General features: G+C 45.7%; 1 protein-coding gene across 4 annotated transcripts in view; it reads right to left on the bottom strand.

Moving 5' to 3' along the window:
- The window catches only part of RNF44 (ring finger protein 44), a 46,356-nt gene extending 22,961 nt beyond the window's left edge, over nucleotides 1-23,395 (bottom strand). Inside the window, exons 1-2 of one of the 4 annotated variants that reach the window (XM_075856635.1) lie at nucleotides 23,069-23,395; nucleotides 291-466 (exon numbers count right to left, since the gene is read on the bottom strand). In XM_075856635.1, coding sequence (XP_075712750.1) covers nucleotides 291-394 — 104 coding nt within the window. In that variant the 5' untranslated portion in view covers nucleotides 395-466; nucleotides 23,069-23,395. Of the gene's footprint in view, nucleotides 1-290; nucleotides 467-11,484; nucleotides 11,508-11,598; nucleotides 11,622-11,825; nucleotides 12,071-23,068 lie in introns of those variants that run through there. The other 3 variants (XM_075856637.1, XM_075856639.1, XM_075856638.1) reach the window with 3 other exon arrangements.
- Between the last annotated feature and the right edge of the window lie 1,249 nt (nucleotides 23,396-24,644).

Below are 24,644 nucleotides of genomic sequence, written 5' to 3'. Positions count from 1 at the left end.
GAGTTTTAATCTTGTTGGTTTATGCCATGCTTTCCGAACCAAAGATGATCATTTAAAAACGTTCTGCTACATCTCTCACGCCTTTACATGTGTAGAGGTGTACGCTATTAAGCTTGGTGGTGTTTTAGGTTTGAGAACTAACAACTTTGCTTTCATATACAGCGGCCCTCTCAAAGGTGTCAAAAACTATATACATTTTACTATAGAGGCCAAAAAATAAAAAAGGAGAACGCCTATGATGCACGCTATGTTAGAATGTGATACCTTTTCCAGAGCCCCGCAGCTCCTACCTTCGCCTGAGGTGTGCTGGGGTGCTGCAGGGTCCAAAGAACCTCCGTTGGTTTATGGGGGCTGAAGGAGGCCACCTATTCACTGCCAGCTCCCATGGTCGCATTTGTGATGTCGGGAAGGCAAAGTGGCATGCAGGGCTTTTCCAACTAATGGTATCTTCACTGCAGTTTGCGATCTGTGAAAAAACAAAATGATGAGGAAACAAATAACCCAGCAACAGTACTACAGCATAACAAGCTTCAAAATGACATGCAAATATAAATAACTACAGGAAACAAAAGTATCAAAAGGAGCCCAATAGCTCACAGTGAATAAACCTAGAAACAATTAGATATCACAAGTAAAAACAAATATTATAAGATAATACAAGAATAAAATAGCCCACAGCAAATAGCTGTAACAGCTGGGAGAAGCTGTTGGTGGCCACCCTTGTCTAGAGTAGGGGAAAAATAAGTATTTAAAGGGTTTTCCAGAGAGTAAATTGACGGCCCATCATCAGTATAGACAATCAAAAGCTGATGCGTCGGGGTCCGACTCCCAGGACCCCTGCTGAACTGTTTTGAAGGGGGTGCAGCGCTCGTACGAGCGCTGCTTCCCCTTCATTTCTACTTGCTCACTGTGAATCTTTGACACGAATTTAGCAGCGATTCACAGGTATTGCAGCCTTTTCTCCCATTGAAGTGAATTAGAGAAAAGGCTGCAATACCTGTGAATCGCCACTAAATGCATCTCGAAGATTCACAGATAGCTGCACCCCTTCAAAATGGTAGATCGGCGGGGGTCCCGGGAGCCGGACACCGACACATTAGCTATTGATGTCCTATCCAGAGGATAGGTCATACACTATTACTGGCTGGAAAACCCCTGAAAGCATTCCAGAAAACAAAAATTCTGCACAAACGCTAACTCACCAGCAATAGTCTATTGGTTTCATTTGTTTCTACTTAGCTCAGGTACATTAATACATTTGGAACCCTTTTATTATGGGAACTTGTGTCATGTGATCTCAGTCCACCAAAATAGACCATGCTCTGGTGTGTAGACAGGTCAGTTTCTCCTGTGCGGTGGACTTCCTGTGAACTACAGGATTATACAATCACTTATCAAATCCCTCCTGGCAACACCTCCTATCCCAGCTCCACCCTCCTTGTTTCTCTGTATGTGTCCGCCATGTATATAGTGCTACTGAACAGAACATTTCTTCCCTATCTAAAAGGATCAGTGTAGTGATATAATAGGCTCGGACCCCGACCAATCAAAACTTCTAACATGTCCAATGTTTAGCTGCCCTTTAACTCCACCTAAAACTCCAGCCATTAGACCAGCAAGCTCACAATGAGTGCAAGGGCACTGACAGCTGCCATTATTTTCATTGCTCTTCAGATAATTATACGTAATGCAAACTTATCTTATGACCCTTTGTAACAAATGACCTTCCAGTTCTTTACACCACTGCAGGATGGTCTACACCAGGGGGTGGAGCCTACAGCAACTTTTTATACATGATTCCCAGACGTGTCTGACTTTACCCAAATTTAAATGGATGAGTGAAAACGTCATGACTGCAACTTCAGCGCGATCATAGGTCACAGAAGCGTTGTCACACAATTTATGCAACTCAATGCTGTTCTATGAAAGTTTCCGTTGACTGACCGAAGTCGCTGTGTAGCCCTAAGTCAGCTGGACCACTGCATGTGCCAATGTCATTTTTTTTAGTAGGCAATAACTTCCATAGACCTGTATTAAGACAACGAACAAAGAAGTGTACTGGTTTATAGGATTGGGCCTTGCTTAGGCTAGACCTGTTTTAGCCACTCGCCGGCACTATAACCTTAAAAAGGGAACCCTGTCGCTTGATTTTAGAACACTAAACCACCAGCATGTCGTTATACAGGTGGGGCAGCATCCTAAACATGACCCTCAAAACTATACGTTTTAGCATCTGGCCTAAAAAGAAGTTATAATATAGCATGTGCTGTATGTAAATGATCAGAGAATCCTGAGATGGGTCCAGACTCAGCAGCCTCATCGGAGCGTGAGTAGGATGCCATTACTCATTCCTAGACTCTTCTCTGGTAATTTACATACAGTGCACGCTGTATTCAAAATAATTTTTAGGCCAAATTCTAAAACGGACAGTTTTGAGAGGTTCAGGTTTAGAACGCTGTTTCCAACCAGTATAACAATATGCTGATATTTTGGTGCCCTAAAATCTAGCGACAGGTTCCCTTTAAAGATTATGGTGCACAGACCACGGTGACCGTAATAAATAATGCAGCCGTTTGAGTGACAGGTTTAGTGTTTTATTCAGGAGTCCGATGTTCATCTAAAGCAGGACACAGAATGAATTTTCCCCCATCAGGCTTCATCCCCTTAAAGAGAACCTTTCACCTCCCCAAACATGTGCAGCATGTTATAGGAAAGGCTTCACAAACCCTGTCTCACGTAAAATTATTTTTATAACTCCCTTCGTTATTTACATATATCGGTGCCGTTATATTTGGCGCCCGATAGTTAGAAACGCCCCATCGACAGTTCAGGGGCTTATTTACATAACTAAAAGGCAAGGGGGCTTGATGTCTTCGCTCTGACACTGTCCAATCAGCTGCGGACAGTGTCAGGGCAGCTAGCGCTGTGCTCCCTCCCGCGAGAACACACACAGACTTGGTGGTTGTGCTGCAGATAGCGTGGGCAGGCATGCACATCGACGGATATAAGTAGATCTCGTCTCTGCTCGTTCCGTGGCAGCGGGAGTGGTGACGTCAATGTGCGAGTGAACGGCTGTGCGCGCATGCTATTTGCAGCACAACCACCAAGTCTGTGTGTGTTCTCGCGGGAGGGAGCACAGCGCTAGCTGCCCTGACACTGTCCGCAGCTGATTGGACAGTGTCAGAGCGGAGACATCACGCGCCCTTGCCTTTTAGTTAGTTAGAAACGCCCCATTGACAGTTCAGGGGCTTATTTACATATCGGGCGCCAAATATAACTGTACCGATATGTAAATAACGGAGGGAGTTAGAAAAATAATTTTACGTGGGACTGTTTGTGAAGCTTTTCCTATAACACGCTGCACATGTTTGGGGGGGGGGGGGGGGGTGAAAGGTTCTCTTTAAAAAGGGTGTGTCTGTTTTCATCAAATTAATGTTATTTTTTGTATAATTCAAAGTTCCTACACATTTTACAATATATTTTCTGTATTACTTACTCATGATTTTCAAGATCTCTGCTTATTTTTCAGTAGTAACAATTACGGTTTACTTCCAGTGAATAGAATTCCGTCCATGATCATGTGATGACGCACTTGCTGGGATCTGATACATACTGTAACGAGCTGTGCACGTGTGTGTCCACGTGTGTGTCCATCACATGACCATGGACAGAAATGTATCTCCCAGAAGTAAACAATGAATGTTCTCACTGAACAAGCAGAAATCTTAACCCCTTAATGACCGCCGATGCCCCTTTTCACGGCGGCCTAATCAACGTCCGTGCAGGCTGGAGCCGGGGCAGTTTGTACAGCGCTTACGTAACGAAAAAGCTGCAAAAAAAAAAACTCGGAAACCGCAGGTGCACAAAGTTTGCTACAATCAAAGCTTCACACTCAATCTGCAGGTAAAACCGCTGCAATGATTTCCGTAGCTAAATTGCGTTTCCCAAGCAGCTATTTGCTGCAGATTTCTGACAGATTTACCTGGGTCTTTTTGAGATTCCGATGCAGAGTTTTCGCTGTGTAAAATCTGCAGCGTTGCCTGCCTGTGGGATATACCCTTAGGCTCTTTTCACACTGCATTTAACGGTCTCTGTTTGATGTATTTGCTGGGAAAAGCGCACGATGTATACATTAAACTGAGGCTGTGACAGATACCCAACAAGGGTCATGTTTTACCCATAGTCTATAATGGTATCGGTTTAACAAATACGTGCTGAATTGGTTCATGAGAGTTTAGGGTATTTGTTTAGCGGATACGTCCTAATCTATGGGCGACCAAAGGCTTTAATGGCGTCCATTTAACAGACAAGTCATGAAAAGCTATTGAAAATCTCATGACGTATCGGTTTAACGGATGCTATACTAGACTACCATGTTAGAAAAATATATATATACCTTTAAGCTATACAAAAAAAAAATTCTACTTGCTGGAATAGAGTAGTCTACTATGTTATTCTATCCAGCAAAAAAATGGTATCCCAGATGTATACCGCCGAGTGAAAAATAAAGGTTTTTTTTGGTCTGCCAGTATAATGGGAGTCTACGGCTGCATTTAACGTGTGCGCCGGGAGCTTTCCCCCAACACATGCATTAAAGGTACAGGGAAAACGAAGTGTGAAATGGGCCTTGTTCAAAACTACATTGGGACTAAGTAATGAATGGCAGGAAGGTTGAAAGGATCACTCAGTGCAATATTTCCCACATGTATGCTGGAGCAAGACTAACAGGGTTCATAACTCCGTGTCAGACGTCAGCATATTGCAAATCTAGACGCTCGCATAAGAGATATGGAGAAGCAAAACGCAACACTGAGGAAAAAAAGCGACAGCCTTGAGAAGACTCACGGAGCAGCTAGTAAGTGGGTTAATGTACTTAGAGGAAGTGGAAAGAGGTCTGAGACCCCATGCACACAACCACAAAATCGCCCGTAATTACGGGCCCGTTCGTTTCTATGGCCGACGGACGCCTTCCCGTATATTTACCGGAAAGGCGTCCGTGCTGTAGAAACATGCCGGAAAAAATAGGACATGTCCTATTTTTTCTATTTTACGGACCGTGCTCACATACTTTATAATGGGAGCACGGCCCGAAAAAAGGGACGGCTGTCCGTGCCCGCGATTACGGGCACGGTCGTGCGCATGATGCCTAAGAAAAGCCATGTGTTTTTTTAGCCCAACAAATTTGCTAAGTTGAGTGAAGATGTCGGGAGTACTGGACAGGACTGCTCCCCCTAACAGAAGAGCAGCATTTCTAGCAGAATGGGGGGGGGGGGAGCGAGTAGGCCAATATGGTGGTAAAAGGGGACACTATCAAGAAGACTGATATAGTAATGGTTTGCCATGATCCCAACAACCGAATGGTTTGCTGTCTCCTTGGTGCTAGGGTTTTGCAGGTGGTGGATTGGGTGGATGGAGTACTGGGCCTGAACCAGCTGTCAGTCCACGTTGGAACAAATGACCAGAACTGGGCTGAATTTGCATTCTGGTACAATCTTTATACTTATGACGGATTGTCTCTAAATAGAATAGGGGCTGTAGTGCTGATCGACAATACAGCTTGTTGATCGCCGCTCGTTCGCTCCATTTCCCTCTTTATCTGAGGTTTTTTTGGCAGCGTTAAACGATTTGATCAGCCGATGAACGAGTGTTTGCTCCTACATCGATTGATCTTTGCCCCGTTTACACAGAGAAATGATGAGGAGCGAGCGTTCGTATGAATGCTTGTTTACCCGATTATTGGCCCATGTAAAAAGGGCCTTTAGACTGTTGGAGGAGTGTTTAAACTAGATAAGTGGGGTGGATATGATGTGGGCTAAATAGGTCAGCCGTAGATGAGGAACTTGTGGTCTGTGAAGCTGAAGGAGATGGGGGTAGGGCATACCAGCGTGTAAGGAGATCCCATTGTTACAGGCTAAAACACAGGGAAGTTTAACTCCTAGAAAAGCAGAGAAAAGAGCAATATGTAAGGGTAAGTTCACACGGCTTAGCAAAATACGTCTGAAATATGGAGCCGTTTTCAAGCGAAAACAGCTCCTGATTTTCAGACGTTTTTGTAGTAACTCGCGTTTTTCGCTGCATATTTTACGGACGTTATTGGAGCGGTTTTTCAATGGAGTCAATGTTAAACGGCTCCAAAAACGTCCCAAGAAGTGACATGCAGTTTCCCGCGGGCGTCCTTTTACGCGCCGTCTTTTGACAGCGACGCGTAAAATTACACCTCGTGGGAACAGAACATCGTAAAACCCATTGAAAGCAATAGGCAGATGTTTGTAGGCGTAATGGAGCCGTTTTTTCAGGTGTAATTCGAGGTGTAAAACGACCGAATTACGTCTGAAAACAGTGCGTGTGAACATACCCTAACAGAAAAGTAAAATTGATGTTCACCAACATTATCCCTATTTTCAAAAAAAGGTTCAAAGATAAAACCCAACAACTATAGGCTGGTAAGTTAAGAATCTTTAGTTGAAAAGTTACTTAAAAGTTTAAAAAGGCTGCGTTCACAACTGCGTCAGGGCTCCATTCCATGACGGAATCAATACCGTAGTCGACTACTCTATTGATTCCGTCAAAACGACGAAACCCATGCACAACAGAGACAAACGGAAACCATTTGCGCCGGATCGGTCATCATTGAAATCAAAAGGTGATGGAAACGGAAACCTCTGTTTTCCGTTTATGTCGGTCAAGGCTCCGTTCCGTCGGAACGGGGCCCTGACGCAGATGTGAACGCAGCCTAAGAGATCATACTGAACAGTAGGTTTTAGATAATGATATAGTCTCCCGCAAGCAGCTGTATGTATGTATATATATATATATATATATATATATATATATATATATATATATATAAAAGGAGGTCGTATAAGACCTCAGGAACCTGGACAAGGGGTGACAGATGTATTGTCGTGTACTTGATTTTTCTAAAGCAGTCGGTACGGTTTCTCACAAGTTAAGAGTTGTACAGGGTTACAAGAACATGGCTGCTTTCTTTCAAAAACAGCACCAGACCTGTCCACAGTTTGTGTGTGGTATTGCAGCTCAGTACCCTTCACTTCAATGGAGTCAAGCTGCAATACCACACACAACCTGTAGAACGGTGTGGCACGGTTTGTGGACGAAAACAACCTTATTTTGCTAATTCTGTACAACCCCTTACCGCCGTAGCCATTTTTTTCCTCCCCATCTTCCAAAAGCCATAGGGCAATAGCAATTCAGTTTATTTATTTTTTTATAGTATTTTAGGGAATAAATGGTAAAAGATTTGTTTTTTTACTTTTAATATTTTATTTATACATTACTAAAAACAATGTTTTAAATATTTTTATAATCCCGCTAAGGGATGTATTGCAATGTATTGTGAGCATCGCGTGGGGGATAGGGGAAGTCGAAAGTTTGAGGGAGTTCCTCCCCTCTTTCTAAAGGCTTGTTAAAGTGGTTAAACGTCAAGTATCAGGGTATGTTCACACGATTAAAAAACAACATCTGAAAATACAGAGCTGTTTTCAAGGGAAAACAGCTCCTGATTTCCAGCCGTATTTTTCTATTGAGTCAATGAAAAACGGCTCCAAAAAAATGCTCAAGAAATGACATGCACTTATTTACGTGCCATTTTTCTGAACGAGGCGTAAAAAAACACCCCGTCGGAAAACAGAAGGTCGTATTTCCCATTGAAATCAAAGGGCAGATGTTTGTAGGCGTTCTGCTTCCAATTTTTCAGGACGTTTATGGCCTGAAAAACGGCTGAAATTAGCCCGTGTGAACATACCCTCAGAGTTCTCTGGTCCCCTACAGAGCAGTGTCAGCTATAATATACAGCTGGCACCCGCAGCATATGGAGCGGGCTTGGCCCATAAACTCACTCCATACCCTCTCCCACCTGCCGACTATGACATACAATTATGTCAAACGTCGGTACGGTGTGAAGGTCCATTGGTTTACACAGCACAATTTATGATTGGATTCAAAATTGGCTAAAAGATCCTACCTAAAGAGTATTTATGAAGGGGTCATATTCAAACTGGACGAATGTTATAAGTGGAGTATCCAGGGATCTGTACTGTGACCATTAAATGGGTTATCCAGGATTCTAAAATTGATGGCCTGTCCTTATGATAGGCTATCAATATTATATCAGTGGGGGTCCGAGTCTCGGCACACCCGTTGTTTAACCCCTTAGTGACCACTAATACGCCTTTTCACGTGATTCACTACTGGGCTTTAGGCTAGGCTGACGCCTTTTCACGTCAGCCTAGTCTAAGTCCTGCACGGGTCTCCCGTGCAGGCAGGAGCCGGGGCTCTGCCTGCACGGGTCTCCCGTGCAGGCAGGAGCCGGGGCTCTGCTGTCTGATGACAGCTGAGCTCCTGCTCCAACGCCCGCGATCAAAGTTTACTTCGATCGCGGCCGTTTAACCCGTTAAATGCCGCCGTCAATAGCGACCGCGGCATTTAACTTTGTTTACAGAGGGAGTGCGCTCCCTCTGTCACCCATCGGCGGCCCGCGAATGAAACCGTGGGTCTCCGATGGGGTGTCATGGCAGCCGGAGGCACGTCCTAACAGATTGCCTGTCAGATTTACACTGGAGCCGGGGCTCGGCTGTCTAATGACAGGTATACCAAAGCATTATCTCTGCGATCTAAAGATCGCATAGTGAAGTCTCCTAATGAGACTGAAAAAATTCTTCATGTGAAATAAAAATTAATAAGGTGCCCATTAAAAAAATAAAACCATTTTTTTTGCCATAAAAAAAAATAAATGGTTTTATTTACTAAAAGTGTAAAAATAAAATAAAGACTACACATATATGGTATCGCCGCAATCGTAATGACCCAAAAAATAAAAAGTTCTATTATTTAAACCGCAAGATGAACGCCATAAAAAAACAGCAAAAGTGCTGTTTTTTCCCATTTCCCCCCCAAAATAAAAAATCAATAAGTCCCATGTACCCAAAAATGGTAGCAATGAAGTTCCGCAAAAAACAAAACCCTCATATGGAGACATGGACGGAAAAAAAAAAAAAAGAGTTACGGCTCTTGGAAAGTGGCGATGCAAAATAAAATTTTAGTTCTAAAGTGCTTTTATTCTGCAAAAGTAGTAAACCATAAAAAAAACTATACATATTTGGTATCACCGTAATCGTACTGACCCATAGAATAAAGGTAGCATGTTATTTACATCACACAGTAATCAGCGTAAATGTAAAACGCATAGAACAATGTTTAACTTGCTGTTATTTTTTATATCCCCCCCAAAAAAAAGTTCTACATACCCCAAAACGGTGCCATTGAAAAATACAACTCATCCAGCAAAAAACAAGTCCTCATACAGACATGTCCACGTGGAAATAATAATAAAAAAAAAAAGTTAGAGCTCTTCGAATGTGCCGATGGAAAAACAAAAAAAAAATAGCTTGGTCATTAGGGCCCAGAAGCAGGGAGAATGGGTTAAGTTTATTTTAGGGCAAAAAATATATACAAACGATATAGATCATTAATGGATCACGATGGATAAGGAATTGGGTGTAAGGGTATGTTCACACGCAATCGCAAAATACGTCTGAAATTATGGAGCGGTTTTCAGACGTTTTTGCATGTACTCGCGGCGTCTTTTACGGACGTAATTGGAGCGGTTTTTCATTGGAGTCGATGAAAAACGGCTCCAAAAACATCCCAAGAAGCGTCCTGCACTTCTGTGACGCGGGCGTAATTTTACGTGCCTCTTTTGACAGCGACGCATAAAATTACACCTCGTCTGAACAGAACATCGTAAGACCAATTGCAAGCAATGGGCAGATGTTTGCAGACGTAATGAGCCGTCTTTTCAGATGTAATTCGAGACGTAAAACGCCTTTAGTGCAATTTCATCACAAAGTTTGAAAGGATTACTTTACTGTTTGAACCAAAGTTATGGAACATGCCCCCACAAGATCTGCTAATGCCTGAAAGTGTGGAAAGATTTAAAGGGGTTGTCCTAGAATTCACAGGATAGGCGTCTGACCCAAAGATTGTGTGAACAGGGTCCCGAACCCCATGCAGAGGAGCTTGAATATAGTGTCTGTTGCCCCATTCAATGGAACTGACGTAAAGCTGACCGTTGTACTTTGCAGTTTCCATCATTCCCATAGAATTTGAATGAAGCTGCGGTCAAGCATGCATGCTGTGGCTTCATTCAAAGTCCTCCTCATAGTGGTCGAGCAGTAAGAAAAAGCTGAAGGCCCCATGCACACTAACGTTCTTTTGCGGCCGCAATTCCCCAGAAAGTCCACGGGAGGATTGCGGCCCCATTCATTCCTATGGGCCCATGCACACAACCTTGTTTTTCACGGTCCGTGCATTGCCCAGGAGCCTGGACCGCAGAAAGAACGGACATGTTCATACAGGCTCGTAGTAAATAATGGACGCGGCCATGTGCACGGCCTGCGATTTGCAAATCATGGCCGTGCACATGGCTACAGTCGTGTGCATGAGGCCTAAATGAAGTGGCGGTTGAGCACGCGCACTGCCACTCCATTCAATGGGACTGACAGCAAACAGCCAAGTGCTGTACTTAGCTGTTTTTGTCATTCCTATACTTTAAAAGCGAGCGGCAGCTTGCATGCTCGACCGCCACTGCATTCACAGTACTCTTCACAGCGTTGAAGCAGTGAGGAGGAACTGGGGGTTCGGGGCACCCATTCTCGCATTCAGTTGGGGTCCCAGTGATCATATAGTTATCACCTACGCTGTGGACAGGTGTCAACTGTCCATTTTGAGAAAGATAGCCATCTAGTAAAGTCAAATGTTGATCTGGGGATTACCAGCAGGGGGTCAGGAAGGATTTTTTTGGGCTATTACCATTCGGGGGGATGTTTGCCTTCCTCTGGAACAACTCGGGTTTGTAAGTATAAAAAGGTTACACTTCAAAGTGATGGATTTGGGTCGTTTTTCACCCACTAACTATGTAACGATTATCATTTCAGTCATGTGACAGGCTGGTACGCTCACCCAGGTATATTTAGGGTACAGTCGGGCAGTCTGTCTTACGATCAATATCTTCTCGATAAATGATGCCAAAATGTAAGATACCAGAGATTCAGATGGAGAGAAGCATTGTACACATCTTGACAAGTAAAGATCATGAAAAAGCGTTAGTGCCAATACATTCACACGCTGCCTGACAAGATGGTTTATGGATAGTCACCAGGCAGGTGTTGCGGCTGCAGTGCGAGGCTTGTGTTGATGCTTTATAGTATAAGCCTGTCCATGCTCAGGTCAGCAATGTGTAAAGGTGATCATCCACCCGCTCCCCATTCAAGAGCCATCACCCTATTAGGACCACATGGGAGCTGTGGCTTTAAGAGCAGGCTCCAGCCTCACACCATGTGCTCAGTAGGAAACAATAAAGCAACAACAAAGGAATAAAAGACAAGCATTCAGAGTGTTCCCACAGGCTGGGTGCACCACCTCAGGCCTCACCACCAGCACACCACAAGACAGCGGCACACTCACCCGTCCACCGAGACACAAAGGGAGGGAGAACGGCCAGGGCGGAGGGAGGTGCTGAGGGAGGGAGCAAGCGGGCTGCACACAGCGGAACCACAACAATAACAAGCGCACACTGACCAACACGTGTGCACACAGGGCGGCCACACTGCGCCCGCTCGCGGGTCACCGGGAGAAGACGCGAAACACACGTGACCCAGGTGACCAGCATTTACATGTCAGGGGGCGGAGCTGAGCATTCAGATAAACATCCTTCGTCCGCTGGTTACAATATACAGCCGCGTACAAAGTGCGGGTGTTTAGTCTAAGGTCTGGTCGCATATAACGATTTAATGACGGTCACGTACCCTGTGCCTCTTTGTCAGTCCCTGCTAGCCGGGTTCACGGGAGGTCACAGGCGGCACCTCGCTCGCCACCCAGCCCCGGATACGGGAAACGCGCAATGCTGTACAAGCACTAGCAGCGCGCACCCAGGCTTCGGTCTCTGTCACTTTAAGAAATAACGTCCTGGCTCCCCTATTCACAACACTGGGGGCGCGTACGTGACGTGACCGCGCTCGGCCAAACGGCAGTCCCCTCCCCTTGCCAAAGCCGGAATAATGACGAGAGGCGCTTATGTAACCCCGCCCTCAAAACGTCACCAGACAGCCCCACAACGCCGCGGCCTTTGATTGTACGACTGCTGACCCTGTATCCGCAGAGCATATAATATGTGTGATCATAGCACCTTCATCCCGCCGTAATGACACGGCTACAGAAGAGCTGTTGCCCATAGTAACCACACCTGTCACTCCTTTCATACCTGCCATAGGAACATGAGCTGTAATCTGACTGGTTGCTATGGGCTGTTCCGTTTTCTTCTGCACGGAGTAATGTATGAGGACCAATGCTGATCAAAATAAGGAATAGCTAGTAGATATCCCTGGATTTCCCTCACAACAGTCAGGTGCCATTTAGATCTATGGGAATATGGCCCAAGATAAACGAAATAAATATATATATCTCTTACAACATGTTTCTACATTGAGAATTTGATGAGGACTTACGCGTGGATTCCGCACCAAATCCTTACACATTCCGCATCCAACGCTAGTGAATGGAGTTTTTATAACCCCATTTACGCGCTCCGGAAAAAAAACTGCAAATAAAGTACGCTCTGCGGATTTTAAAATCCACAGCATGTTCATTCTTGCCACGGATTAGCTCCATTCAATAACAATGTGTGGATCTGCTGGCATTACAATGTTTCAGCCTTGGTATTTCTGACGCAGAAAAGCCAACACGTGTGAACATAGCCTAACCCTCTGACTTCACCACATGTTAGCGCTGGTTTGTCAGTGAACATCATGGCAAATAAACAAAAAACCTGCTATAGAAAACCTATTGCAGTAAATATTATGTCTGTCAATGCTGCGGTTTAACCCCATCTTAGTCAATGAGGGATCGTAACATATTTCAACATGTTTTATTTAAAAAGAAATAAAATAAAAATACACACACGTTTTTTTTTTTATGATAACCTATCCACAGGATAGGTGATCAGTTTATGAACGGTGGGGATCAGACACTCAGACCCCGCATCAATCAGCTGTTCCGGCTGCCTACAGGCACTGGATGTCATGCAGTGGTCGGTGCCGGAAGTAGATGGATCCAGTCACAGTATAGTGGCCATGTTACGACAGAAACGCTGCGACTCCGCCACAAAAATCACAAGGGAAAAAAAAAAAGCTTTTTTTATTTCACATAGAAAATAAGTTTATACATAGTCCCTGCCATAGTCCTAGCTACGCGATCCTCTTATTAGCACAGCCTCCTGGGATGACATTTCATCCCATGTGACTTCTGCAGTGGTCACACAGACTACAGCGTCATTCCAGAAGGCATCGCCATGACTACGGTCAGGGTAAGTATAAGCTTTTTTTTTAAACTCTTTTTTTTAATTCCTGCGGGATTTCCGCAGCGGAAATGCCTCCTGAAAAGCCCGAATTCCCTGCAGCTTCCAGGAGGGATACGCTGTGTACTTTTACACAGCGTATCCGACCTGCGTGTTCGTACCCTAAATGAGCGCTCAGGAGAGAGAGCGTTTGGAGATCGAGCCGTCAGTAGAGGATTTAAACGCTGAGCGGGACAGAGCAGACTGCCAAGGAAAACGGTACAACATTTTTAATAAAGACATATTTTGTGCTAAAAATAATTTTTTCCAATAAGTACAAAACAATGAAAAAAAAAAAAAAAGTGACCAAAAGGTGACCATAGTAATAATACAATGTTTTAGGTGAGCTTAAGCAACTTTTAAATACATTTTAAGGAAAAAACTCCCTTTGCTTTTTGTGATACAGCTTCGATGTACCCTGTATACATAGAAGCTGTATCTTGCTGTCGAAGCAGATTCCGTCAGGTCAGCTGGACGGACGGCTCGGCTAAAAGCTGGTCCTGTGTGTCTCGAAGGCTAGATTCACACGGGCGTTGCACATCTCGAACGTGAAAAACGTCCGTGGTGCATCCGTGCTCTGCGCTGCGCGATATCACATCCCCCATAGACTAGAGTCCGTGGAGGGATGTGTGAAGTGTGAAAAAATAGATGTCCTATTTTCTCACGGACCCTTCACACGCTCCGTTGAAACAATGGCCGTGTGAACGGCCACATTGAATTATATAGGTCCGTGTGACGGCTGTTTCAACAGCCGTCACGCGGATTTTAACACGTTTGTGTGAATAAAGCCTAACACATAGGATCCAGCTAATACCAATCACAATGAAGTTCATGAACTTAGATGTGATGTAGGCATTTTTAGACCAAAAAAATTATTATTTTCACTATATACCTGAATTAGGGTTGTTACAATACCAGAACTTGGACTTTGATACCGATACTTCACGTAGTATTGCGATTCTCGATACTTTGCCAACAATAAAACCCTACAAAAATATAAAATCCTTCCATTTTATGACGTGAGGCTCAGGGTGTTATGAATTTAGTACCTCCATGTGCCTCCCATTAAGGCCTTATTTACACGAGCGTAGTTCACGTCAGTGATACGAGCGTGAATATCACGCGCGTCGCACGGACCTATGTAACTCAATGGGGCCGTTCGGACAGTCCGTGATTTTCACGCAGCGGGCACATTGCTGCGTAAAACTCACGACATGTCCTATACTTGTGCGTTTTTCGAGAAACACGCACCCATTGAAGTCAATGGGTGTGTGAAAATCACGTGTGGCACACGGAAGCACTTCCGTGTGCTGCGCGGGATTCGTGCAACAGTAGATCAAGAAATGAAGGGAAAAATGAAAGCACTTCCTTCATTTTTTTCTCAACCTCAAAACCGCGTGTCATAAGGATGGCATATGCGTGAAAATCACGCAGCCACGCACCAAACACTATGACACACGGAACTGCAACGCGAAAAAAAAACCTGCATTTTTTGCATGCGCAAAATGCACACATTCGTGTGAATGTCACCTAATAGTAATTAACCCCATCATGTACCTCAGTCATATTGGGCAACATTGGGTTAATGTGTGAGGTACATGATGGGGTTATAAAGGGTCCCTTCAGTTATACTCTCCTGTTCAAAGTAACATCGGGCGTGGAGAGACGCTCCTGCACACTGGGCGGCACGGTTGCCATGGCAACCGTACGGCGACCTAGAGTGTATCGTGCACGGGTCCAATTAATTAGAATTGAAACTGAAAATATGTTTCAGTACGGGACAATATTTCTGTGCCTTGGCAGGGGCCCCTACCATCAGACATAACTATGATGCTAGGAACTCCGGCTCCCTGAACGATGTTTGGTCCGGGAAATGTGGCCGACATACGGTCTGTATATCAAGGACCAAACACAGTCATCTGCATGAGGCCTAAGGTATGTCCTTCGATCGTGTCACAGTGATTTCATTTTCCCTTTGACTGCTGCGATCAGCCTTGACCACGTCATTCAAGGGGATAACGGCGGAGATCAGAGGTTTTACTGATCTCCGCTGCTAAAGCGGGCCCGCAGTTGTGTATTACAGCCGTTGCCCCCTCTCCTGACCGCCCACGCGATCGGGGTGATGTGGCCAGTGCTTAACACGGCTGTGCAGTGTGCATGCCGTGTTCGCTGTGGTACTACTGACTCAATTCATGGATTACAATACTAAACTGCATCCGCACAGCTTAGCATTGAAGTACATGAATTCACGCTATTGAACGGTTTACGGGTGAACAGTATCAAAATAGTATCGATATTTCCATGCATCGTGCAACCCTAACCGGAATTCTTTCCTAATACCACGCACCATGAAATGAAATGACAGAGAAAGGCAATTCTTTGTAGCCCCTTTAGAAGAAGAGACATCCTAGCATTAGCACAGTATACATGACATGACTGGTGTGACACCTTACTGTACGGGTAGACTGCAGGCTCTGGGGGAAGGACTTGCTGTTTACATCTGTCTGCTGGCTGACCTTTAAATGACTTTCATATAGAGATTTCTGCAATGCTTTACCGTGGAGAGTACACAGTGCAGTCGCTTCAGACTCATCATGCCTACAACACTTAGAATAAATAGTAGTAGTCATTACCAGAAGATGGTGGACTAAATACCATAATAATATAATGCTCTGACAATCCTGCATTAAGACACAAGCAGCAACAAGGCACAGTTCTTAGTCTAAGGCAGGGGTCTCAAACTCGGCAGGGTAAGTGGGCCGCATATAGAAAAAATGGGAAGTTGACAGGCCGCAGTGCCCTCCGTGGATGCTGCCGCAGTGCCCTCCGTGGATGCTGCCGCAGTGATGTCAGGGGCTTGCCCAGAGCTGGAGTCCCGGAGCAGAGCGCTTCTAGCACTCTGCCTGGGATTCCAGCTCTGCTCCTGACATCACTGTCCATATATGGACAGAGATGTCAGGGGCAACCCCAGAGCTGGAGTCCCGGGCAGAGAACTAGTAGGCTCTTTCTGGGACTCCAGCTGTGGTCCTGACATCACTGGGATTCCTGCTCTGGGGAATTCCAGAGTCCCGGAGCAGAGCCGATACTAGCGCTCTGCCCGGGTCTCCGCTCTGGGGAAAAGCCTGACACACTGTCCATATATGGACAGCGATGTCAGGGAATTCCACAGAGTCCTGGAGCAGAGCCGATACTAGCGCTCTGCTCGAGACTCCGCTCTGGGGAAGCCCCAGACATCGCTGTTCATATGACAGCCCCAGGGGCCGCGTGCTTGAGACCCCTGGTCTAAGGCCTTATTCACACTGCAACAGTATTTAGAAGCTAAAATCAGGAGCGAGTCCAAAATATAAGAGCAAGGCTTCATTCACACGGCCATGCCCGTAATCACGGTCCGTGATTACGGGCACGGCCGGCCGCCGACAACTACTTGCGTTTTCAGCTCGCGGTCCCATATGAAGTATGGGAGCACGGTCGTAATAACAAAAAGACACGTCCTATCTTTTGCGGAGGCTTTCTATGGCCCGGACACCTTTCTGCAAATATACGGTCAATAGAAATGAATGGGTCCGTAATTTCAGGCAAAATATACAGTCGTGTGCATGGGGCATAAGGGATAGTAAGAGGGGATCGACACATGAGGACCTAGTATGCGTTTTTTATTGATTTAAAATTGAATAAAAAAATATTTCTGATGTGGAATTGCAGTGTTTCTGCCACAAAAGCCGCAACACATAGCTTTTGTTGCGGGTTTTACCTTCTTGCTGAATTCGATGAGGAAAACCCGTAACAGAAGAACAGCGATTCCGCGGCTTAAAAAAAAACCAAACGCAGTGCAGGTCATTTTATTAACTTTTTTTTTCCGCTGTTAGTGGCCAAGGTTTGTTCGAATCTCATCCACACTGATGCTATTGTACTACGTTGTGGGTTTTCTGCAGTGAAATCCGTTACGGAAAATCCACAGTGTATCCACCTAGTGTGTTCCTACCCTAAAGGGGTTTTACAGTCCCTGAAAATTTTGGTCTATCCTGAGTATAGGCCATCAATATGTGATCAGTCAGGGTCCAACTGCTGGAACCCCTGCCGATCTGCTGATTTGAAGGAACCGCAGCGTTCGTACGACTGCTCACACTAGTCAACGGACTTGTAGCGGCGGTTCACAGTATTACAGCCTTCTCCCATTGAAATGAATGGGAGAAGGCTGTGAGGGTATGTTCACACGCTTACTAAAAAACTTCTGAAAACACGGAGCTGTTTTCAAGGGAAAACAGCTCCTGATTTTCAGCCGTTTTTTTTAAGCAAACTCGCGTTTTTTACGGCCGTTTTTGGAGCTCTTTTTCTATAGAGTCAATGAAAAACTGCTCCAAAAACGTCTCAAGAAGTGACATGCACTTCTTTTTCGGGGACGTTATTTTCCGCGACTTTGAAAAATGGAACAGAACAGTTTTTCCTATTGAAATCAATGGGCAGATGTTTGGAGGCGTTCTGCTTCAGATTTTTCAGCAGTTTACGGCCCGAAAAACGGCCGAAAATAAGCCGTGTGAACATACCCGAATACTGTAAACCACCACTACAAGTATGTCGGAGAGTCAGTGTGAGCAGTAATGGAAAAGGGGAAGCAGCGCTTGTAACGAGCACTGTGGCCCCTTCAAAACAGCTGATCAGCGGGTGTGCCAGGAGTCGGACCCCGCAAGATCACATATTGATGACCTATCCGGAGGATAGGCCATTGATTTTTTAGTACTGGGAAACCCCTTTAAACCCTTAGAGATTTGGCGTAACTGTACATCATAGTCGGCAAGGTAGTGTGTATTGAGCTGGCTGATAGGCTGCGCACGCTCCATATGCTGCAGGTGTCAGCGGTATATTACAGCGGACACCTCACACTAGCTGATGGTATCGGAGAGAACTTCAATCATGGCCATGGTATCTATGCCGTTAGAAATAAGGGGTAGGCCACTCTGTCACTCAATCAAAAGGCTAAAGAGCAGAAGGTAAAAATCACAATGCACACTGCCATATATAAATATTTCCAAAGCGCAAGAAAAAAAGTGGGCATGGCTTAGCGGTAAGGGGCGGAGTCCCCCTCCGCATGACAGATTCACTATAATTTACGCCAGGAACTGGTGTAAATTATAGTAGAAATCTGCGCCAGCTCATAGCTTCTGTTGAATTCCATTTGTGGCGCATGGCCAGCCCAGGATTTGCCTGTTCTGCTTTCAGGAATGAGAAAGTAAAGGCTGAGGGTATGTTCACATGGAAAACAAAAAACGGCTTTAAAAGACGGAGCTGTTTCCAAGGGAAAACAACCTCTGATTTTCAGATGTTTTTTTATGCAGCAGGCGTTTTTTACGCCCGTTTTTGGAGCTGATTTTTGATAGACACAATGAAAAACGGCTCAAGAAGCGACATGCACTTATTTTTACTGACGCGTAAGTCGTAAAGAGACACAGTTTTTCCCATTGAAATCAACAGGCAGATGTTTGGAGGCGTTCAGCTTCCGTACTTCAGCTGATGGTATGTTCACATGGCTGAAAATAAGCCATGTGAACATACCCTCAGATGTAGACCAGCCGTACAACACAAACAGCTTTATATGTGTAGATTAAGTTACGGTTTCAACTGTGGCGTACCTGGCTTTAACAGCTACTGTAAATGTAAACACTGTTCACCAGTGCCCAACTACAATGGTGGGCAAGAACAGTGTCAGTCTGTCCTATGTATAAAACACTCAGATCAGGAAAACCTTTCCCAAAGATCAAATCAAGCCCTTGGTTTCAAAATATAAGGCATGTACCAAGGGACAGCACACTGCCCATACAAGTCAATGGTGCTATTCACACATTTTTTTTTTTTTTACCATGGATCATGTGTGCATTGCGAGAAACGTACTAATCATGTCCTATTCTGGTCCGTTTTTGAAGACCAGACTCACCCATTTGGCCTACTGGGGATTTTCTGGTGCTAAGTCATGTATGCAGAAGCCCCTGAGGTACCAGTACAGTTGAAACCCCTGAGAAGTGACCCCATTTTAAAAACTATACCCTTAAGGCATTTATCTAGAGGTATAGTGAGCATTTTGACCAGAGATATACACCCCATAAACTGTAATGTGGGTTCTCCTGGGTACGGCAATACCCTACATGTGGCTGTTATCAGCTGCCTGGGCACACAGCAGGGTTCAGAAGGGAAATATGAGGGGGTAAGCTGTGCGGAGTGCATCAGGGTAAGTAAAACTGGGGTAGATTAAAAATCAAGGGATGTATGATAAATTTTAAAACACTTTCATACAGAGCCTTAGTTTTTTGGGACACGTGTCACATTGATATATTGTGTCCTCCCTTATCCCCCTCTTATACCAGACTTTGCACCTCTTGACTTTTTCCCTTCTTGCCAGTTTGGGGAACTTCTCCTGGAAAGTGTTGCCCTGGTACGATGCGTGTGGCCCCGCTTCCAGAAGTACTGGGTGCCCCCGCTTCCAGAAGTACTGGGTGCCCCCCCCTTCTTGGTCCCTAAAGATTAGGTTCTTGATAATCACCTCTTGAAATTCCAGGAAAGTTCCCCTCTGGCCTGTACATCGATGTAGCACGTACACATTGTACAATGCTATCTGTATGATGTGCCCGGCCAACTTCTTATACCACACCGCATGGCGCTGTAGGGCTTCAGGATTTGATCTGACAAGTCCACCCCTCCCATGTACCTATTGTAGTCCAGGATGCAGTCTGCTTTGGGGGTCTCTGTACTGGTACCTCGTACTGGTACATGGGTACTGGTGTGGCCATGAAGTATTGTCAATACAAGGACATCTCTCGTCTTGTACGTGACACACAATATGTTGCTGCTAGAATGTGCCCTGCTCTCACCCCTTCTTAGTGTTTGCCCAAGCAGAGTCTTAGGGAGGCCTCTCAGGTTTCTTCTAGCAGTGCCGCATGCCGCAGGACTTCTGGAAGCGAGGCAGTTGAAGAGTGGGACGCTGGTATAAAAATTATCCAGGTAGAGGTGGTAACCCTGGTCCAGCAGTGGGTGCACCAAATCCACACAATTTTTGCATTACCTCCCAGTAAGGGGGGGCATTCTGGGGGCTGAATACTGGTGTCCCTCCCTTCATATATCCTAAATTTGTAGGTATACCCTGATGCACTCTCACACAGCTTATACATCTTCACGCCATACCTTTCCCTCTTATTCAGCAGGTACTGGCGGAATTGAACCCTCCCTTTAAAATCCACCAAGGACTCATCAATAGAAATACACTTCTCGGGGGTGAATGCTGGGAAAACCGGGCACTGAAACGGTCTAATAGGGGTCTCAGTTTATACAAATGGTCAAAACTGGGGTCATCTCGGGGTGGGCACGGCTCATTATCCGTATAATGTAAGAAGCGAAGTATTGCCTAATTATTTTATTTTTTTTAGGTTCCAGTTCAGTAGTTGCTTTGAGGGGCCCATATATTAGAAACCCCTATCAAACACCCCGTTTTGGAAACTAGACCCCTCAAAGTATTCACAACAGCATTTCGAAAGTTTATGAACCCTTTAGGTGTTTCACAGGAATTTAAAGGCAAAGTAGAGGTGAAATTTACATATTTATTTTTTTGGTCAGTAAATCCTCTTTATAGCATTTTTTTTATAACACAAAAAGTTTTACCAGAGAAACGCAACTTAATACGTATTGCCCAGATTCTGCAGTTTTGAGAAATATCCCACATGTGGCCCTCGGGCGGTAATGGACTGAAGCACCGGCCTCCGAAGCAAAGGAGCACCTAGTGGATTTTGAGGCCTCTTTTTCATTAGGCACCATGTCCGGTTTGAAGAGGTCTTGTGGTGCCAAAACAGTGGAAACCTCCGAAAAGTGACCCCAATTTGGAAACTAGACCCCTTGAGGAATTCATTGTAGTTTTCTTGGGGTGCATGCGACTTTTTGATCAGTTTTTATTCTATTTTTAGGTGGCGTGGTGACTAAAAAACAGCAATTCTACTATTGTTTTTAATTCAATTTTTTTACAGCATTCACCGTGTGCTATAAATGACATATTCACTTTATTCTGCGGGGCGATACGATTACGGCGATACCAGATGTTTATAGTTTTTTATGTCTTATGGCGTTTTATTTTTTACAAAAAGTATTTTATTGTGCATTCACTTTTTGTGTTACCTTATTCTAAGAGCCAGAACTTTTTTATTTTTCAATCAATAAAGGCGTGCGAGGACTTATTTTTTGCGTAACGAACTGTAGTTTCGATCAGTACCATTTTTAGGTACATGCGACGTTTTGATCTCTTTTTATTCCATTTTTTGGGAGGTGAAGTGACCAAACAATTGTGATTGTGGTACGGTTTATTATTATTTTATGGCGTTCACCGTGCGAGATAAATAACGAAATAATTTTGTAGTTCAGGCCGTTACGGACGCAGCGATACCAATTATGTATAGTTTTTTATTTATCTATTTTTATTAATAATAAAGAACTGATCAGGGAAAAAGGGGGATTTTTACTTTTAAAATTTTTATTTTCTTATTTTTACACATCTTTTTTTTACCTTTATTACTTTGTCCCACTAGGGGACTTGAGGGCAGGAGGCCCTGATCGAAATTCTAATACACTGCACTGCATTAGAGCTGTCAGCTACTCACTGACAGCAAGCATAGTGGGTCCTGACTTTGTCAGGGCCCACTAGGCTTCCGTAGATGGCATAGCCGGACTCCATTGTTAGTCGTCCGGTGGCCATAGCAACCATCGCTGCCCGCTATCATGTAGCGGGCTGTTGATGGTGGTTTAACCCCTAAGAAGTCACGATCCCTATTGAACACGGCTTTTAAGGGATTAATCAGCGGGGACACAGCGATCGGACCCCGCTATGGGAGCTGTGGCAACCGCTGTACAAGACAGCAGTGGTCACAGCTCCTGTATATGTCGGGAAGACGGCCGAAATGGCCGCTCCTCCCGTGACGTACTATTCCGTCATGGAGCGCGAACGGGATGGTTACCATAACGGAATAGTACGTTACTAAGCGTTAAGGCCTCATGTACACGACCGTAGCTGTTTGCACGGTCCGTGATTACGGCTTGGACGGCCCGAGAAGTGTCATCTGCGGACGTCTGCAGTCATGGACCGCGCACACATAAGAGTGCATAGTTTAATGAGCTGGTCCGGTTATAGAGGCCACCAAAGCTCGTAGAATGTCACAATGTAAAAGAAAATATCCACAGAAGTCTGTCATGAAGAAATCACATTTTGGCACATGGAGTAAACAGTATTGTATGATGATCTATTCAACAGCCATAAAAGTGTGCGGGGGATGAGCTGACAGGAGCGGGATGTCGTCCTCCTCTCAGCAGCATCACACCGCTGGGTGACATTACCAGGCAGGAGACATGTTATGGGTGACGACAGCAGAAATGGCCACTAAACTGCTTGTAGCAGGCGAATGTCAGCACAGAACTATCCTGCCCCCTGTACGAGCTACTGTCACCTCCACAGACCTGAGCTGCCAACCGGGCACAACCAGAGACCTAACAGGGCATGCACACAGTACTGACAACACACACAACTAGAGGCTGCGGGCTGGACGGCTGTAAATAACGCACACCTGCCGGAGACTGCTCGGTACCCAGGTACAGGCCACACACCAAATACACTATACAGACACAGCGCGGTACCTGCTCCCGACGCCTCTTCTCTCCGCTTCAGCCGCTGGTCACCCGCCTCCCCCTTGCCTCCGTTACAATGGACCGATCCGCAGGGCCCACCATCCGCGCCAAAGGAGGCGCTCACCGAGGCCCAATCATACAATCCTGTGTACTATGCACCGAGAACCGGGGAACAAAAAATACCGGGACCCCCCCTCCCCGGTAAAGAACAGATGGGGCGGGGGAGATTACCGTACATAACCTAACATGCACGCGTGAAGCAGTAAATGCCACAATGACGCTGCCACATGGGCATGGCCATACGGTAGCAGCGACTGTGGAGTGGTTTAAAGACGATCACATGACCATACAGGAAGGGGACGGGCTTACTACGAATGCAACTCTATTAATGGAAAAGTAGATACAGGAAGAGATTGCAGCTGCACGTATACACTGTGGTGGAAGGTAATGAGTGGACTGAGGAAAAGAAAAGAGTAGTCTGCGAGGGAGGAGGAGCCGTGCGGAGCGGTCTATGTGAGAGGGGGTTCATGCGGAGCATCTCTAGGAGTACGGGAGCAGTCTGTATGAGCGTGGGAGCAGTCAGAGAGAGGGGAGTCCATGCGGAGCAGTCTGTATGAGAGTGGGAGATATGGCAGCAGTCAGAGAGAGAGGAGTCCATGCGGAGCAGTCTGTATGAGAGTGGGAGATATGGAAGCAGTCAGAGAGAGGGGAGTCCATGCGGAGCAGTCTGTATGAGAGTGGGAGATATGGGAGCAGTCAGAGAGAGAGGAGTCAATGCGGAGCAGTCTGTATGAGAGTGGGAGATATGGGAGCAGTCAGAGAGAGAGGAGTCCATGCGGAGCAGTCTGTATTAGAGTGGGAGATATGGGAGCAGTCAGAGAGAGGGGAGTCCATGCGGAGCGGTCTATGTGAGAGAGGGTTCATGCGGAGCAGTAAGAGAGAGGGGAGTCCATGCGGAGCGGTCTATGTGAGAGAGGGTTCATGCGGAGCATCTCTAGGAGTACGGGAGCAGTCTGTATGAGCGTGGGAGCAGTCAGAGAGAGGGGAGTCCATGCGGAGCAGTCTGTATGAGAGTGGGAGATATGGCAGCAGTCAGAGAGAGGGGAGTCCATGCGGAGCAGTCTGTATTAGAGTGGGAGATATGGGAGCAGTCAGAGAGAGGGGAGTCCATGCGGAGCAGTCTGTATGAGAGTGGGAGATATGGGAGCAGTCAGAGAGAGGGGAGTCCATGCGGAGCAGTCTGTATGAGAGTGGGAGATATGGGAGCAGTCAGAGAGAGAGGAGTCCATGCGGAGCAGTCTGTATGAGAGTGAGAGATATGGGAGCAGTCAGAGAGAGGGGAGTCCATGCGGAGCAGTCTGTATTAGAGTGGGAGATATGGGAGCAGTCAGAGAGAGGGGAGTCCATGCGAAGCAGTCTGTATTAGAGTGGGAGATATGGGAGCAGTCCGAGAGAGGGGAGTCCATGCGGAGCAGTCTGTATGAGAGTGGGAGATATGGGAGCAGTCAGAGAGAGGGGAGTCCATGCGGAGCAGTCTGTATGAGAGTGGGAGATATGGGAGCAGTCAGAGAGAGAGGAGTCCATG

Source organism: Rhinoderma darwinii, chromosome 3, assembly GCF_050947455.1.
Source record: "Rhinoderma darwinii isolate aRhiDar2 chromosome 3, aRhiDar2.hap1, whole genome shotgun sequence".
Classification (NCBI taxonomy): Eukaryota; Metazoa; Chordata; class Amphibia; order Anura; family Rhinodermatidae; genus Rhinoderma; species Rhinoderma darwinii.
The sequence above is the reverse complement of the archived record's forward strand: the minus strand, read 5'-3'. Positions and strand labels throughout refer to the sequence as shown.